The following is a 17,632-nucleotide window of genomic DNA, read 5'->3' on the forward strand; positions in this document are numbered from 1 at the left end:
TTAACACCACAGGGAGTTAGATGAGCCTTGGCAAGGCAGCTTCACTCAACTATAATGGCATTTGTTCATCGACTAGATCAGGGTCAGAGGTCCCCTGCCAAATTTTGACATGTTTTTCTCAGTGGGGGAGCAGCCTGGAGCCTGCTTTTTGCTGGAAACCACCTGGAGCTTTTCTTCTTTAAAACAGTTTTTCTCAATGGAGTTCCTTTGATGCTCACACTGGGAGCACCACATGCAGCAGTTACACTCCCAGCTGGACTCTCCTTTCCCCTTACTGATGAGTCCCTCTTTCTGTCCCCTTCAGCCCCTTCCCCTGTCCCAGCAGTGCCAAACATCCAGAGGCTTGAGGGGCTGGAGGTGATGGCAAGCTCTCTGCTGGAAACAGCTCTGCCATAGGGCAGTGAGTGAGGGAATCCTTCTGCTGGTAGAACTTACAAAGTGTTGGGGATCATAAGATGCTGGGGAAGCTCATGGATAAGGGACTCAAGATGGCACAGCTCACCCTGGTGTCAGGCCAGCCAAGCTGCCCCATAAGAAAAGTACTAAATCCATGAGACTACTCAGACGTCTCAAATGGGGGAGATGAACAAAGCACAGTGATTCCGGGGCCAAGCAGAGAGATCTGTGTTTGTGCAGTATCAGCAGATTTCCTCACAGCCCCCACTTTTGGAGCAACAGAGGGAGCTAGTAAATGAGGCGCATCCACAGTGGCCCCAGCAGGATCCTCTCCCTGCATGCTATCTCCTCTTTCCCTGCAGCCTGACTTCTTTCCACACCAGCCTCTTTCCAGCTCCTTGCACTGGTGCTAATCCCCTAATCTGTGCAAAGCAATAATTTTCTGCATGGCACAGTGGCTGCTTTTAGATCTGCATCCCTCCTTCTCCAACAGCCAGTTCTCTTATCAGCAGCAGGTATCAGGTGAGCCAGGCACCATCTACTTCTGATAAACCCGTGTTTTATTTTGCCCTATTTCCATTTATCTCCAAGCTTGTAATTATCCCTCATCTTGCAATGCATTGTGCTGCCTTGCGTGCTGGGGCGGGGAGGCGATGTGTGCTTTGCTGGGCAGCCCTGAACCAGAGCCTCCTGCCAGCAGGGTGCAAGGACCCGGTGGGACGAGACAGGGGGATGGGACCTGCCCACCACGCTGGCTGCAGAGCCGTGCTTCCCTTTCTCCACACCCGAGCCGCGTTCCCTTTAATCTCGCACAGCGGTGGAGATGGATTTTCTCCCTGTGAGCCAGATGTGTTGCACGGAGCATAAACACCCGCGACAGTTGTTGTGCTCCTCGGTGCGAAGGCATCAGATGTCTGCATTAAAACAAAGCTCTCCACTTAATTACTCAGGCTGATAATTCAGCGCGTGGAGGCGGCTCTGGTTGAGAGCAGAGGGCTGGATCACAGCTGGGACTGGAGAGCCTTGGAGTGCACATTAATCCTGGCTCTTGCAGCCCTGATTAACGGTGCTGGAAACCTGCCCACACCATTCATTCCCAGGGGAAGGGTCTTTTACTGCCCCACCAGAGGGGGCCCAGAGTAGTGCCCAAGAGGCCCCACTGACCCTTGCTGGGCTGAGACGCCGCCTTCCCAGTGTCTTCAGGGTGCGGAGGTTGAGGATATGAGGCACCATTGCTCTGAGGGTCCTGTGCTGCCCTGGGAACACACACCCACTGCATCTGAAGGCCACAGGAACTGGGTCCAGGGCAGTGAAGTTCAGATAGGACCCGAGGATCACCTCATGCAGGTACCTGCTGCCCATAGCTAGAGAGAGCTGAAGGCAGATCATGGCTGGGCTTAGAGTAAGACCAGGCAAGACCAGGCAGACTACTCAAGGCTTTCTCTTTGAGGCCAAGACTGCTTGCTCCTGCTAACTTGAATTTCACCTTCCAGGACCAGCAAACACCTGCAAGTTATCTTTGCTCTGCTCAATGATCACCAGGACCTAGGGAGACTCCTGGGGGAGTCCCTCACCCAGCCATGTCCCCTTGGTCCATGAGCACCCACCTGGCTCTGACAGTCTGTCTCAATGTGATGCTCCCTTGGACCTCTCTCCCCTGCTTTCTCCCTGTTCCCCAACCCAGCCCCTCTCTTCTTCCCCTCTCATCATCCCTTTCTCTCAGTGCCTGGGCATCCCTGGATCTGAGGCATCCCTCTTCCAGCAGAGCCCCAATCCCAGGGCAACCCGCAGATCTGCCTGTGGGGTCCTGTCTGTCTAGGGAGACTGATTTCTTCCAGCTCAGCTCCAGCCCTCTTATCTCTCCTCCCCAGTCTGCACACTTTGCTCTGTGGCTGGGGTGAGTGGGAGCGACAGATCGCATCCTGCCTGGGCTGAGCACCCATGCTGGGGCTGGGCACGCAGGGCAGAGGGGCCCAAAGCAGGCAGCAGGCAGCTGCAGGCAGCAAATCCCAGCGGGGCCCCAAGAGTTAAATTGTCATGTATTCAGGGCCATGCGCTGGCCAGGAATTACACTTTTATCGGCATGCGGTGCTGCCGCCACTTGAATTGGGACTGGGAACTCTATTTCCGAGCTCACCCAAATTATTCTCGAAGAGATAAAGCGCGGTGCAGAGCAGCGCCGGCGCTTCATTAACATTCCCCAGCCCATTCAGCTTTAAACGAAGATTGCCTGCCTCGGAAAATGATAAAATTGAACATGTGAAGCAGGGCATTATGTTCCATCAGCCGATATTATTTCCCACGCAGGGGCCGAGTGGAGACACAAACAGCTATTTATGCAGTACCTGGCCAAGCCAGGGTGGCTTGAGAGGGGGGAGCAGGTAGTGGCGGGGACACAGGATGGGTGGCAAGTGCCCCCCACCCATCCCTGGGCATAGGAGGGTCTGCCTGCATGTTGCCAAGGCCACTGGGCCCTCCTGGGGGTTCCCAGGCTTGTGCCCAGCGTGCAAGGTGGGTCCAGGACCACAGACCTGCCCCATGCATTGGATGTGGAAAGGGGCTCAGGGATGTGTGTGTTCCCATGGGCAGCACTGGCAAGGCAGGGGCATCTCCATCTGCTGCCCTGCTCCAGGAATGCATGTCTTCTGCTAGGGCTGAGCAAGTGGGGTGCTGGCTCCATTTGCAGGATGGGGTCTCACCCCGGGTGCTGGGCCAGTGGGATTGAGGAGCATCCACAGAGAGGGGGCATGTACCTCACCAGAGGCAGGCAGGGAGAGATGAGTGGGCAGGGAGGGCTGAGCAGGCAGGCCCCCGGGGCTGCAATTGGATTTTGCTTGGCCATGCTGAGTCTATCGATCCAGTAGTAATTAAAGTCGCTCCAAAACCTGACTCATATTCAACCTTGGGAGGAAGGAGCTTCTCTGAGAAACACCCTCTGTTCCCCACGGTCTGGCACAGGATGGAGAAAAGCCTTGCCAGTGTGCTTCCAGATCTCTGATGGTCTCTGTCCCATGGGGGGTACCATGGGACAAAGAGGGACCATTCCTTGGCACTGTCTGGGGCCCAGGCAGCAGCACCCATCAGGCTGTAACCTGGCCAGTGTCCCTGGTACCACACAGCCTCGGTCACAAATGCTTGGAGTGACACGAACCCTATAGCTATTTTACAGATCCTGGCTGTTTTCTCTCCAAGTGCCTGAGACACATCCCTGTGTAGCAGTAGCAGTACTCTCCCATGCCCGTTTCTTGTCACTGCCTAGGCTCTGATAGAGGGACTAGCACAGGGTGAGGAGTCCTTTGAGCCCACAGCCACTCCCAAGAGTCACCGAGATGTTGGGATGGACCAGGTGCTGTGTGTCCAAAGGGTGCAAAACCTCCTCCCCAGGTCAGTGTCAGCCGGGGAGGTATGAAGGCCCGCGAGCATTCGTGTGTATTTGTATGCGTGTGTGTGTCTGTTGTGTGCAGGGACTTGCACGCCCAACCCTGCCGCCACACCGCTGCTATTCCCGGTATTTGTAGCAGGTCGGGACAGGCACCGGGGAGGGGGAGCTGCCTTTCACCGGCGGCCCCTCACCCTGCCCGGACCCTCCCGAGGGAAAGCAAGGCCGCCGGGGCGCGGGGGCTGCGGCAGGGAGGGGGCCCGGGGCAGCCTTACCCGGGCAAGGGACCAGGGGGCAGAGTGCGGACAACGCGGGCAGAGACGGGCTTTGCGGCGGGGAGGTGGCTCCATCTGGAGGACACGGACCAGGCCAGGAGGGAGATCCGGTGCGGGGGATCCCCGCCGCCCCCGCCTGCCGCTCGGTATGCGGGACACGGCGCTGGGGGACAGCGGATAAGGACATCGGCTCCTCCGGCCCCACCCTCGCCGTTCGCGGGATGCGGGCGTGTGAAAGTGATGCCCCTCCAGCAAGCCTGCACTCTCAGCACTCCCACGCCCGGTTGTCCCTCCGCACGCCCCGAGCACCCCGCACCCAATGCCCCTGCACCCCTTAAGTGCTCTCATCAGGTACACCCAGTGCTTGGGCATCCCCCGTCCCCAAAGGCAGCCCTCACCCTGCTCCGCAACCGGTGCTGCCACCCGCACCCCGGGGCATCCCACGCCCTAAGATCCCGGTAATGCTCCACGGCGCCGGCAGCCGCCGGGGCGGCGGGTCGGACCCCGGTGGCGGCGGGAGACGGAGGCGGGGCCGGGACGGGCTCCACCCCAGCCCCCGGCCCACATAGGCCGGCCGGGAGGGCCCCTCGCCCCCGAGCCTGCGCCGTCCCGAGGCCCTACAGAGTATCCTGGCGGTCGGAGGAAAGCGTGGGGCAGGAGTTGCGGGTGGATACGTGGGAAAGGGGTGCATGGCTGGGGGGACCCGGCCCCGTCCCGTCCCGGGCGGCGGGATGCTGCGGCAGCGCTGCGGGCGGCTCCTGGCCCGGCTGGAGCAGGGGCTTCAGCTTTTAGAGCTCGGCGGCAGCGTGGAGGAAGGTGGGTGTGTGTAACCCTTCGGCCCGGGGCACACCGGCACCCTCGTCTCTGCCGCCGGCGTGGTCAGGGGAAGCTGGGGGCTGGACCCCCGTCCCGGCTGACCACCCACTGCTGTCCCCAGACTACATCCGGATCGCTCGGTGCTTTGAGGCGACGCGCCAGAGATGCTGCCGGCTGGAGCAGGATGGGCAACGTGCCCGCGAGCAGCTAGCCCGTGTGGAGTCCGAGCGGGCAGCCCTGGAGGTGAAGCTCAAGCACGCCCGAAACCAAGTGGAGGTGGAGATGAAGAAGCGGCACCGGGCAGAGGCTGAGCTGGAGAAGCAGGTCAGGGGCTGGCCTCAAGGGGTACCCTCCGGGGCTGGCTGCGGTGCCCTCAGCCTGCTCACCTCCACCCTGTTTCACTTACAGGAGCGCAAACTTCAGCTGGTCGTTGAGTTGCTGATGCGGGAACCATGGGGCAACGAGGCACTGAGCAGGGAGCAGTGCTCTGTTCTCAGTGCTCTGGCTGGCCGGCGCCTTGGGGCAGCCTTGGCACCCATCAGGAGGTGAGCAGGGGTGGCAGTCGTCACCCCAACCCCTCGGGGAGCCCTGGGGTCGGCTGTGCCCCTCTCCCCCTCATCACTGCTTGGGCTTCAGAGGCTTCCTGGGCAAGGAGGTGCTTGGGCTCTGCAGAGGCATCAGCTGTGGGCTCCCAGGAGTAGCTGCACAAGTAAGTGGCTGGCTGAGGAGGGAATTGCTCCAGCTGAGCTCACTCTGCAGGTCATCTGGACGAGTGGACGAGTCGTGGCAGTCCCTCCTGTCCCACTCAGATATCAGCTATGACCGCACTGAGGATGATGTGGTAAGATATGTTTGGTTGTGAGTCTCAGGGTTAACCCCAATAGTGAGGGGGTAGTTTTGCCCCATTTCTTCAGTGGCACAGCCCGTTTGTATGTGCATGTGCTGCTATCAGAGCTGGAGACGAATGCTGGGGATGCCCCTGGCCTGATGCAGCCCCAGACTCCCTGCTGCCTTTCAGGATGTCGATATGACAGTGGTGCAGACCCTGAAGCGCAAAGTTCCAGACAGGCAGGTATGAGGAAATGCTGGGATGTGGCAGTTTTGGGGGCTGGTGTTGAGGTGGTATCTGTACCCCTGTGTGGGTGAGGATCCCCCAACTCTGATCACATTCCTTCAATGTGCCGTTTGGATCCCTCTGCCCACCAAGGTCTCAGTGTGCATCCTAGCCTGGGGTGCTGGCCCTGTGCCATGCAAGCGGAGGACACCCAGATACTTCTCCATCCCAGCACAGGAGGCTGCAAGGAGCCTGCCAGGGAATTTAATTTATTGATGCTGGGCTGGGAGCATCGTCTCTCGGCAAACCTCCCGCAATCAATAGAAACTCCATTATGCTCCACCGTGGCCCAGCTGGGCTCCTCAATAATTCATTGCCATATGCGGGCATCCCGCACCCCGCTCTGCTCACACCTCTGCATTGCAGGCCTGACCTGGCTTCCCCCAGCCCCGGGGCTGCCTCTGACCCGCTGGGGAAGCCTGGGTCCCCATGATGCCTGGTGCAGGGCAGACAGTGCTGAGGGAGCAGGGTGAGCCTGGGACTTTTTGTTGGGCTGAGGCCACTTGGCTTGGGTACTCTGGGGTGTGGGGAAAAGTCAGGGAGAGAGAGTCTCTGTCTGCTCTTCACACTATCTTCTGTTTCCAGCGTGTGTCCCTGGCCCCTCAGGTTGGCCCTGTGGTGATGGCAAAGCGGCACCGTTCTTCTCTGGTACCCCATAACGCTGTGAGTAGAGACCCCAGCATGTCCTGGGCAGGGACGGGGAGCATGGGTTTTCCCAGTGCCAGAAGGCAATGCTGCAGCCCTCAGTCCTGTGGATGCTGTGGGAACAGTGCTCAGCTGTCTCCTCTGGGTGCCTGTGTCCTTTAGCCTGTACCACCTTTGTCCCAGTGGGGACAGCATCCCTGGCTATGCTGGACCACTGCCCTGAAGCCTGCATCCCCCTTGTACCCATGGTGGCTGCATCCCTGGCTGTGCAGGACCACAGGGATGGGGATCAGGCAGGTGGACTAGAGATCATGTGGGAGATACTGGAGAACTGTGGGGCTGCAGTCATATATCTTATTGGTCTCCCATGTTGACAGGTGAGTGTCCCCTCCATGCCCCCTCCTGCTGAGGTCCCAGGCCCTGCTGACAGCCTCCTGCCTGCTGTTCTCCTGCCTCCACGCCGCTCTCGCCAGGGACATGGTGTCTCCACGTGTGCAGGTCACAGGAAGGGCTGAGAAGGGGCTTGATGGGTGGTATGGGACCAGCCTCAAGGTGCTGCTGTCACAGGGGAGAGAGGGGATCTGTTGGGGGATGCTTGTCCCCACCGTGGAGGTACTGGGGCCCTCTGGACATGCCAAATGCCACTGTCTCATGCAGAGATTCCCTAGGAGGTGGTGGGAAGCCTCCCTACATCCTAGATGGAGATGGAGATGGAGTGGCTTGCCTTTCAGGTCTCCCTCCACTGCCTCCTCCCTCTGCAGAGCTGACCACAGTGTGGGGCACCAGTGAAGATCTGGGCTGCCGTGCTGCAGGGCAGGAGAGCCACACTGAGGGCATCTCAGTGACACAGCCAGCACCAGCCCCATTCCCATCACCTCCACCGTGTCTCCCACCAGTCCAGCACAAGTTCACCTCCAAAACGGTGGGTGACCCAGCTTCTCTCTCCTCGTGGGAGGTGGGCAGGGGAGAGAGTTATGGGGTCAGGGGCAAGGCTGTCCTTCATTCCCCAACCCTTTAGCTGTGCCTGGCAGGGGAATGGATGGAGACAGTGGGACCTAGCTGAGAGAAAGAAAATAAGGTAGTGGTACTGGGTATCTGCAAGAAGGGGGGCCCCTGATCCCGTTGCCCCTCCACAGGTGATCCGCCCTGAGCCATGTTGTGTCTGTGGTTCCCGCATCCGCTTTGGGAAGACTGCCATCAAGTGCTGCCACTGCCAGCTGCTGCTACACACCAAGTGTCGGGAGCAGTGCCCCAGCCTCTGCACACCCAGGCCTCACCACCACGCCCAGCCTTGTGAGGTGAGGGGGGGCACAGCAGTATCCCTGTCCCCATCAGGTTGCAGGGCTACTGGCCCTAGGATGCTGGGCCTCTGCCCACCCTGGCTGCAGGGCTGGGCGGTGGGCACAGCACAGGTTGGCATTGTTCTCCCCAGGGTGTGCTGGCTGACTTCGCGCCCTCCACGCCACCCTTGGTGCCCACACTGGTGGTGCAGTGTGTGACTGAGGTGGAGACACGAGGCTTGACAGAGGTAGGGGCTAGGATGGTGAAGGTGGCAATGCTGTGGTTTCCACGGGGCTGAGCCCCTTTCCCTGTGCCCCAGACAGGGCTGTACCGGGTGCCAGGCGCGGAGCAGCTGGTGCGGGAGTGGAAGAGGAAGCTGCTGCGGGCTGGGGGCGCACTGCCTGCCCTCAGCAGCGTGACTGACATCCATGTGGTGTGTGGGGTGCTCAAGGACTTTCTGCGGGGGCTTAAAGAACCACTGGTCACCTTCAGCCTCCACCCTGCCTTCCTGAAGGCTGCTGGTGAGCAGGGAGTCCCAAGGTGAGGGAGGGGGAAGGGACTGCTTCTCCCCTAACTCTGCTCCCTGGTGCTGCCACAGACATCCCCGATGATGCTGCCAGGGACACAGCCCTACGCCATGTGGTAAGCAAGCTGCCCCCAGCCAACAGGGATACCCTGGCCTTCCTCATGCTGCACCTGCTCAGGTGAGTGGCTCATCCTGGCACAGGTCTGTTCCCATCTCGTGGCTCTCTGCCCCTCACCCAGGCTTTGTGGCCTGGAGCAGGGAAGCTGCAGAGGAGGAGCCCCTGGGCTGGGCAGCATTGTCACGCCCTCTGTCCCCCTTTGCAGGGTGTCACACAGCCCTGATTGCAAGATGGATGTGCTCAACCTGTCCCGTGTGTTTGGCCCTACACTGGTGGGACATAGCTCAGCCAACCCCACACCGCTCGCCATCATGGAGGACACGCCTAGGCAGAGCAAGGTGGGGGCTCCCTGAGGTGTGGGGTGTACCCTGGGCACTGCCAGTGTCAACATCCTACACCTCTCTCTGCCCAGGTGCTGGCTTGTCTCCTTTCTCTGCCACCCAGTTTCTGGAGAGGCTTTGTGGAGACAGAGCAGGAGAACCTGGTGCCAATGCCAGTCCTGAGACAGGGTGAGCACAGAAGCCCCAGCCCCCACCCACCTTGGCCTTCGGCTTCTTTGAAGGGTCCTGGTTGTCCATGGCTGGGGTGAGATAGCTGTCCCCACTCTGTCCTACAGAGCCGTTCTTGCACCCCCTTGGCACTCTGGACCCCAAGTCAGGCCAGCTGAGCCCAGCTGGTACCTGCTGCCTCCCCAGCACCCTGCGGAGCTGCGTGGGCTCGGCCACCCGGCCCCCGTGAGTGTTGTTGGGCGTGGGTGGGAGCCCAGGGGAGCTCGCTTTGTACCCCTGACTCATCTCTCCCCACGCAGGCAGGGGCCAGCCCCGAGGAAGGTGGGCCGGTTTTTCCCTTCTCTTGTGTAGCCTGCAGCAGCGGCTCCCTCGGGACACGGAGTTGGCGCTGGAGGAGGAGCAAAGACTGCAGGACCAGGCAGCTGCCTGTGGGGTACAGTGCCGAGCTCAAAGCTCTGCTCTGCTTCCCTGGGGTGAGTCCCTGGGGACTGAGGAGCAGAGCTGGCTCTGTCCAGCTGTGCTGTCAGGGACACTACCCTAGTACTGTACTTGGAATAAAGTTTGTATTAAATGTTTGCAGCAAAACCCACCTGCCTGTGGCTGCTGTCTGTCCTGCCCTGCTGCTGCCAGGGGTTGGGGCTCACTGGAGGCTGGCTTAGCAGCAGAGAAGAGCTCAGCAATGCTCCACAGAATCTTTGCTTTGGGAGGGCAGGCGGAGCCCCCTCCCACCAGAGCTGAAGCCCTATTCCTGTGCTCGGGAATATCTGTGCCCAGATATTGGCCTCAAGTAATTGGAGCTGTTCCTGCGCAGGGCAGGACGACCTTAAAGTGTTTCCAGACTTCCGGGCCCCTCAGTGGAGGCCTCTTTAACTCCTTCCTCCCCTCCAGCCCGGGCAGTGCTCGGGGTGCACAAAGCCCAAGCAGGGCTGTGATGTACACCTCCTTCCCTCCAAGAGGGGGAAGCAGATCATGCTGTAATGGAGCAATGTTCCAGGAAGGGCCTGTCCCCCAAATAACTCTGCAGAAGGGGCAACGAGTGTAGCGGGAGTTTAGGGAAAAGAGGCATTACACAACAGAGATAAGAACTGCCCCTGTGCCACATCAAGCAGCCAATAAACCTTTGTCCCTACTAAAAGCCGGACCAGACAGGCCACATGAGAGAAAATTCATGTGCAATCCTGAAAGCAAGTACTTTGGCTCAATTTTCCCCAGTGCAGGAGTGTACACTAGAGGGCAAGGAAATTAACACATCCAAGGCAGAGGCAAAACTGAAGGAGTTTAATGTGCTTAATGCTAGGGAACAGCTAATCCCTGCCCAGGACCACAGGAGAACTGGCACAGGAAGGCACAGGGCTGGGAGCAAGGATTTACTCCAAATCCATCAAACTGGGATGGTACTGGATGGATGGAGAATACCTAATAGTGCCTTGCTGAAAAAGAGGTGTGATAGGCCCCTTGGTGGAGTGCAGGGCTTTAGCACAGAGTTCAAAACTAGGAAGTAAAAGGAGAAAGGGCAGCCCTGGTTACTGTAGACAATCTATGCCAGGCTCAGGAAGAGACTGCCTTCCAGAAAATCAGGATTTTCAGGCAAAGTGAGGTGCTAAATCTCTGCCCCTTGCACACACATAAGTTGATTGTTCTGGTGCCCAGTAGATGTGGCTGGTGACAGGGGTAGATATGCAGTGAGTCCCCCCAAGCTCCATCCATGCTGGTGTGAAGGAGGCTGTTGGCCCACCAGGGTAGCAGGGGCTTGCTGCCCTCGCTCTGAGCCTTGCCTAGGCAGCAGGCACAAGTCTCAACCTGACAGGCGCAGGCTTGGTGGGGCGGGCAGCTCTCCTGGCTCACACAGAGCCCAGGGGAGAGGTGGTACTGGGGGAAGGGGTGTTCTTGCAGCTCCCTCCAGGGCCAGCAGGCCACTAGTCTGACCCAGCCCTCATGTGTGTGCTAGTGCTCTTAGGACAGCCTGGCACTGCTGTTTTCCCAGCAGTAGGCAGGAGCCCAGCTCTGGCTGTTGCAATCATGCTGAAATCAAGAGCCTCAGTTACTGTGGGGTGAGCTGCCTACACTTGACAGGCACATTCAAAGCTCCCAGGTCTTGGAGATGGGCCAAGATCTTCCAGGGAGTTGCAGATAGCAAAGGGTGCAGGGAGAGCCTGGTGAAGAGTGGCAAGGTGGTGCTGGTAGTGCCCTTGGGTGGAGAAACACACAAAGTTGAACCCAAGACACTGCAGGTATCAAATGCTCCCTGCATGCGCACGCAGGCTGGAACCAGGGCCACATACTGTCCCCAGAGCCTTCACCCTGGCCCAGGGCTGGTCCCTGGGCTGCAAGAGAAGCAGCATGCAAGGCTGATGCTCATCAGCTTTAATGTCTGTCTGGAGCAGTAGTCAGGCACTTGCAGGGCTCCTGGCCTGCACCTACCCCTCTGAGGGTGCTGAGAACCTCCCAGGCTGTGAGGCCTCAGTGCAGACTCTTGTTGTGGGGCACAGCAGGGAGCAGGTGGGTGATGCTGCCTGTGACTCACAGGATAATCTGGTTTTTGTAGCTTCGGCTCAGCTCCTTGTGAGGAAGGACAATGGAGTTGAGAATAACAACCTCAGCAGGAATGGTGACACTGCAGCCTGGGGGGAGAACACAAAGGGTTTAGCTGGAGGGGGAGAAGCTGCCTCGTGAGCAGGGCCAGAGTGATTCCATACAGCAGAGACGTACCCAGGATTGTGATGGATGGTGTGAGGCGCCCATCCCGGAAAAGGGTCTCGCTGTCGATCTTGGCATAGGGATCATTTGGGTTGGGGTCGCTGGGCGTTCCTTCAACCCGGGCCCAGCGCCCAATCGTGCTGTCCCAGCCCACAATGGTATTGAGGACACAGGTGTGGTCCTGGGGTGAGGGAGAGGGAAATGCAGGGTGGTGATGCCTCCCTGAAAGGGGTGAGGGGTTGACACCTACTGCCTCAGGCAAATCCCACTTACATGGAGTGAGGCGCCGTGCAGGACGATGGACTCTCGCACACGCACACCAGCGCCCACTGTCACACCCTCCCCGATAGAGACGTTGGGGCCCAGCTGTGAGGACAGAGGGAGGTGATGAGGACAAGAACAATGATGCCCTCAGCACCCCTGAGCATGTCCCTGCCCCAGGTCCCCCCACAGCCTGCACTCACCACTGCAGTGCTGTCGATGGAGGCTGTTGGGTGGATGTACACATTTCCTACAACGCAAGGCAGTGGATTCAGGGGAGGCAACTCACAGGAGCACTGGCCTCTCAGATAAGAGGGGGTCCCGCTCGTGGGTCACACTGCCTCCCAAATGCAGTAGGATGTCAGAACAGTACCTCGGATGACAGGGCCTCCAGGTTTGTTCTGGGCCAGTCTCTCTGGGTGACTTTTGCTGTACTGGTTCAGGTAAAGGCGGCTGGCATAGATAGCAGAGCTGGAGAAGGAAAAGCAGATTGTTATTGTCACTTTGGTACTGCCAGGGCAGAGGAGGATCAAAAATCAGCACTGCCCACCCACCCCCAAGGCTCTGCCTGAGCACTCTCCACTCCCAGCCGTGATACACATCACTCCCATCCTTTGTACAGATCACTTGATGCTCCTGCAACAAACACGATCTTTAGCTCCGGCACTTACCCAGCTGACTTGATCTGGCTCCAGAAGCCATCAGTTTTGTAGACATAGAGTTTGCCACTTCCAGCCAGGGCCGTGAAAACATCCTGCTCTAGCCGGATCACTTCTGCACGCTGCCAGCCATTGGAGCTTTCCTCTCTGCAAGCAAGAGTCCTGTTAGACACCCACCCCAGTCATAGCCTCAGCTGAGGATCCCAGCAGACCTACCCTCCACAAATTCAGGGGTTCTGACAATCCCAGATTCCTACCTAGCCATGCACTTCTCCCTGAAAGTGGGGACAGTGCCATTTGTCAGGCTAGGTTGGGACAGCCTCACTGAGCCCTAGAGCAGCACAGGGACAGCCAAAATAAGCTCTGAGACAGAAGCTGATGGTGCAAGAGCCCCACCTAGTCCAGGTGGGTGTATGATCCTGTCCCCAGTCCAGAGCCTGCACAGCTGGATTTTAGCTTGGGTGGTGGCACAGATGTGAGGTGACAAGCTGGCTGGTGCAAAGAGCTGGAGAGGGGAGGAAAGCATTCGCAGGTGAAAGGCCTGCTCAGCCTCTTGTCCAGAGCTGAATGAGAATGGGGTGGGAAGAAAGGAAGGGAGAGGGAAAAGTCTCAAGCTGACCAGAAGCAGAGCAGGGGAAACAGCACCCTGGAGAAGGGAGGGAAAGCATGCATTACCACCAGGATCAATCCAGCCCAGAGAGCAGCGAGTGCAGACACAGAGGGAGACTTACCCAAGGTAAGGACAGCTGGTGCAGGACCAGGAAACAAGTGAGTGATGGCAGAGGAGGAGAAAAGATAGAGAAAGAATGGAGGATGAGTGTGCTGCTGCAGCCCCAGGAAGCAGGGGGTGGGAGGGACACAGAGCAGAGTAAGGCACTCACAGTTCTAGCTCCTGTTGGTTTCTCTGGAAGACCTCGCCAATGTGCTGGAAGATGGCAGGTGTGAAGAGGTAGATGCCACAGTTAATGATCTCACTGACAAACGTGCTGGGCTTCTCTACATAGTGTTGAACCTGCAGAGGAGGGAAGAGACATGAATCCCAGGATGCAGCCCCTCCGCCCAGCACCACACCCTCTTTGGCACACCAGGACAACAAACCCACGCAAGCAACACAGCACTTGCCACCCACACTGTGTTTGACTCCCCAAGGCCTCCAGTACCTCCTGTGTGTCAGCATTTGCCACGATACAGCCATAATTCAGTGCCTGTGTCCTGTTGGCCTAAGAAACAAGGGCAGTGTTAACAATGGTGGAGCAGTAGGCACCAGGAGGCAGAGCAGATGAAACCCGGACCTGACAGTCTGGGACCCACCCACGACAGGAGCTGCTGGCTTCTAAGCCCATGGCAGAGCACTGCAGCTCTTCTGCTCCCCAGCACTGCCACTCACTGTGGTACCCAGAATGACAAAGCTGTGCACATCCCCATGCTGCTGTCGAAACTCCAGCATCTCCTGTAAGGGGAACTCTGAGCACACGTCTGCGTTGAGAACAAAGAAGGCCTCAGCACCACCTGACAGGATCTGGTCTCGGAAGTGATAGATGCCACCACCCGTGCCCAGGGCTGCGTACTCCTGAAGATACCTACAAGCCAAGCAAGAAAAAGGCAAGGCTTAGGGAAGCAGGTGTCTAACGGCACCAACAGGCAGCAGGGTTGGGAAGGACTAGAGAGGCATAATCCTGCCATTGATGAGTTTCATGCAGGCATTGCACAGAAGGAGGCTGTGGCAGCTTAGAGCTGTGCCAGAGAGGCATCGCTGGAGCAGGAACCATCCAGGGCAGGACACAAGGCAAAGGAAAGGTGGCAGAACTCATGGGGGAATCAGGCTGTGCCAATCCACGGTGGGACAGAGCCCACTTGCCCAGTGCCAGAGCGCTGACTGGGGACTGCCAGCCTGGGGCAGGCAGGTGAGGGGTGAGCCAGGCTGTGCCACTGTGCATGCCCCAGAGGTGAGAGAGCCCCTGCCCACCTGATGGGAACCTTGAACTCCTGCTGCGCCGATACGAGAAAACGGCTGAGGGCCTCGTTGGGCTGGTAGAAACCCATCAGCAGGATCTCCTTCATGCCGGGCACCTGGGGAGGGACGGAGGAAGCGATCAGAAAGGAATGGCACTTCTCCCTTGTCTCCACGGCCCCAGCTCCCCGGCCTCCCGTACCTTGGCGCAGGCCTCGATGTGGTGCTGCACCATGGGCACTCCGGCCACGGGGAAGAGCGGCTTAGGCACCTCGAAGGACAGCGGCCGGAACCGGGTCCCTGTGAAGCAGAGCGGGGTCGGCGGGGCACTGCGCCGGCGGGACACCCCACGGTCCCGGCGCACTTACCCTTCTGCGGGCCCCCGATGAGGATGACGGCCTTGAGCGGCATCGCGGCTCGGCTCCGCTCCGGCGGTTCCGCACCGAGCCCAGGCTGCGAAACCGAGCCCCGCACCCCGGCCCGGTATAGCCCGGCCCGGTATAGCCCGGCCCCGCACGGCCCCGCCGCCACTTCCGCGCACGTGGCTGTGACACGTCAGCGCCGGCCGGGCCCTGCTGCCGGCGCCGCCCGCCGCCAGGGGGCGCCCGCGGGCTGCGAGGCCCCAGGAGCCCGCGGGGGGCGGCTGTGGCCGTGAGGGGGGCGGAGGTACGGCTGTCCATTCGGGTGTGCTGGGGAGATGGTCAGAGTGCAAGTGCGACTGTCCATTCGGGTGTGCTGGGGAGATGGTCAGAGTGCAAGTGCGACTGTCCATTCGGGTGTGTGGGGAGCGGCTGTGGCCGTGTGGGTCTGCGCTGGGCCGCGTGAGCGTGCAGGGAGGTGCTGTGGGGGTGTGCGTGCCCCAGCGCTCCGGTGCGCCGTGAGGGGACACCATGGGTTCTGACACGCCCTTAGACGCGCGGGCGTGCGACAGGCACGGGTCTGTAACCACGTGTGTGTGTGTGTCGGGAAGCGTGTGACTGCCCGCAGGCGCCGGGCTGTACGCGTGTGCCCCTGCCCGAGCGGCAGGCACAGCACCGAGGGGCTGGGGGGGCAGCGGGCTGTAACCGGAGCAGTCCCTGCCGGCACGGCCCGGCCTCATATGGGTAGCGGATATTTATAGCCAGTCATCAGGTCCTTCACCGGCACCTGCCATGCCCGCAGCAGGAGCCCTGCCCTGCTGTCTCGCTGTCCCAGCCACCATCAGGCTCTTTTGGCACTCCATGTTTTCACTCCACGATGTGAAGGCCATGTGAATCATCCCCATTTGCCCCAGTGCTTCACAGCATCTCGAACTTTTTCACCAGGTTTCCAACATGGAAGCCCAGCCTCACATGGAATCCTTTCTGGACTCTGGTCCCTAGGTTTTGGGGCAAAGACCCTCCCGATTTATCAGGGGCTGCACTTCACACTCGCACAATCCCCTCTCAGCAAGGCACTGAAACTGGAGATGCTGCTCAGGGTCTTTATTGCTGCTCTGGCATGTTGCTTGCTCCAAACCATGGGGACATCGGCAACTCCAGAGCCCGGCAGAGAGGTTGGGACAGGAATGGGGACCGGAATGAGCAGACACCTTCTCCCCAAAGTCAATAAATAAAGCCCTATCACTACAGCAGCATGAGGAAGGTGAGTGCCCAGCCGCTGTTCCTGTCCCCCTGCTCAGAGCACCCCGCATTGTGCCACCAGCCGAGGAGGGCTGAGGAGGGGGCACAGGGCAGGGCAAGGCACCTCGGGGTCAGATGGGAGGTGTGAAGGATCTGAGACAGGTGGGCGGGATGGTAGTGGGGTACAGGGCAAGGTCCGGAGCTGGGTGGGCAGAGCATGAGCAGCATGGGCCTGAGCAGACACAGGAGGTGTGCATGGCACCTGGGCTCTCCCCTGCTAAGAAGGGGTGCCTGCCAGTCCCCCACCCTGGCATGGGGTGCAGCCGACAGCCCCAGGAAAGGCACCGGCATCGGTCCTGGAGCCACAAACCCACTTGCCAGGACCAGGGCTGGGAGGAGTGGAAGGTGGGGGGTTGGCATCCCCGCCTCCCAGCTGTAAGGACTGGGGCTGTGCTGGCTGGCAGGGGACTGTGAGCAAACCTCTCTCTGCAGGAACCGCTGGAGCAACCTCAGTCTTCTGGTGCTGGTGTGCAAACCAGGGGGAGCACAAGGACTGCCACACCGTGGCCAGGGGCAGCTGCAGGCTGCAGTGTAAGGCACACGGCTGATGGGACCCATGTGGCCAGGGCTGGCTGGCAAACTGGCAGCTCTTCCCCTCCCATCCGGGGTTTCCCTTGCCCCTCTGTGTGCATCCCATTCTTCTCCCGACCCTGTGCCACATTCTCTGTTTCTTGCAGCTTCCCATCACCCTCCCACTGCCAGACCCCACTGCTGGTCTGGCTGCGGCAGCACCTCCTCTTCATCGGCACTGCCAAAATGATGCTGCTGACCACTGTCCTCCCTGACAGCAGCACATGAGGTCCATGGACTCATCCTGGTGCGTCCCGGCTCCTCCTCAGCCGCCCTGTTCTGCGGCCCATGGAATGTTCCTCTGGCTCCCCGGCCCCACATGGCCGTGGCCAAGGCACCAGTTACTGTGGCCCTGGTGGCTGGCCGCCCTGGTAGGAGCGGAGTAAGACCTTGTGCTTTGTGACGGCCTCGCCGCGGCGCCTCTGGTGATCCACCAGGAATTCCTTGAGGCGGTTGGTAGTGAAAGTCAGGGTCTGGCGACGCAGCTTCATCAGGTAGGCGTCCTGGAGCCAGGCATTGGCGAAGCAGTCCTTCACCGTGGGACGGCTCCTGGGGCACAGCCAGCTCTGCATCAGGGACTGCTGGGGGTGCCCAGTGCTGCTCCACCCCCCAAACCCAGCCACCACCCCTGCCCTGCAAGACCCAGGGGGTCCCAGCCCTCTCCAAGAGCAGATGGACTCCAGGCTCTCACTAATGATATCTGGAGGGGTCCCATGTGGCAGGGAGCTGGCTCAGGCACAATGTGGGGCCAAGTGTCCTCCCTGGCTGGGCTGG

At 59.8% G+C, this 17,632-nt stretch overlaps 3 protein-coding genes across 5 annotated transcripts in view; 1 reads left to right on the plus strand and 2 right to left on the minus strand.

Moving 5' to 3' along the window:
- Positions 1–4,761: 4,761 nt before the first annotated feature.
- RACGAP1 (Rac GTPase activating protein 1) lies at positions 4,762–9,631 on the plus strand. The gene is given in 16 exon segments (XM_066323325.1): positions 4,762–4,866; positions 4,988–5,190; positions 5,275–5,411; positions 5,626–5,707; positions 5,885–5,938; positions 6,566–6,643; positions 7,003–7,123; positions 7,357–7,547; positions 7,762–7,923; positions 8,058–8,153; positions 8,226–8,427; positions 8,505–8,610; positions 8,756–8,888; positions 8,963–9,053; positions 9,056–9,284; positions 9,359–9,631. Coding segments are annotated over 16 exon segments (2,022 nt in total). The 5' UTR covers positions 4,762–4,781; the 3' UTR covers positions 9,411–9,631.
- A 685-nt stretch (positions 9,632–10,316) lies between these two features.
- On the minus strand, positions 10,317–15,152 carry GMPPA (GDP-mannose pyrophosphorylase A). 2 transcript variants are annotated; one of them, XM_066322915.1, is made up of 13 exons: positions 14,996–15,152; positions 14,830–14,927; positions 14,643–14,746; positions 14,064–14,256; positions 13,837–13,896; positions 13,558–13,688; positions 13,408–13,422; positions 12,689–12,823; positions 12,391–12,488; positions 12,221–12,267; positions 12,030–12,122; positions 11,769–11,937; positions 10,317–11,680 (listed from the first exon to the last, which is right to left on the minus strand). In XM_066322915.1, the coding sequence occupies exons 1-13, from the start codon at positions 15,036–15,038 to the stop codon at positions 11,580–11,582; spliced, it is 1,287 nt and encodes a 428-aa protein (XP_066179012.1). In that variant the 5' UTR covers positions 15,039–15,152; the 3' UTR covers positions 10,317–11,579. The 2 variants fall into 2 exon arrangements, with proteins under 2 accessions (XP_066179012.1, XP_066179013.1); XM_066322916.1 differs by lacking the exon at positions 13,408–13,422 and having other exon boundaries at positions 14,996–15,150.
- A 923-nt stretch (positions 15,153–16,075) lies between these two features.
- SPEG (striated muscle enriched protein kinase) overlaps positions 16,076–17,632 on the minus strand; it is a 38,817-nt gene continuing 37,260 nt past the window's right edge. For both annotated transcript variants that reach the window (XM_066322917.1, XM_066322918.1), the window contains one exon: positions 16,076–17,407. In XM_066322917.1, the coding sequence (XP_066179014.1) occupies positions 17,200–17,407 (208 nt within the window). In that variant the 3' untranslated portion in view covers positions 16,076–17,199. The remainder of the gene's footprint in view (positions 17,408–17,632) is intronic.

The sequence above is a fragment of the Sylvia atricapilla genome, chromosome 7, assembly GCF_009819655.1.
Source record: "Sylvia atricapilla isolate bSylAtr1 chromosome 7, bSylAtr1.pri, whole genome shotgun sequence".
Taxonomy (NCBI): domain Eukaryota; kingdom Metazoa; phylum Chordata; class Aves; order Passeriformes; family Sylviidae; genus Sylvia; species Sylvia atricapilla.

Coding starts and splice junctions, on each gene's coding strand:
- GMPPA (XM_066322915.1), bottom strand. CDS start 15,038: ATGCCGCTCAAGGCCGTCATCCTCATCGGGGGCCCGCAGAAGG. Junction 13,897..14,063: donor TTGTCATTCTGGGTACCACA/GTGAGTGGCAGT, acceptor CTTGTTTCTTAG/GCCAACAGGACACAGGCACT. Junction 11,681..11,768: donor ACCATCCATCACAATCCTGG/GTACGTCTCTGC, acceptor TTCTCCCCCCAG/GCTGCAGTGTCACCATTCCT.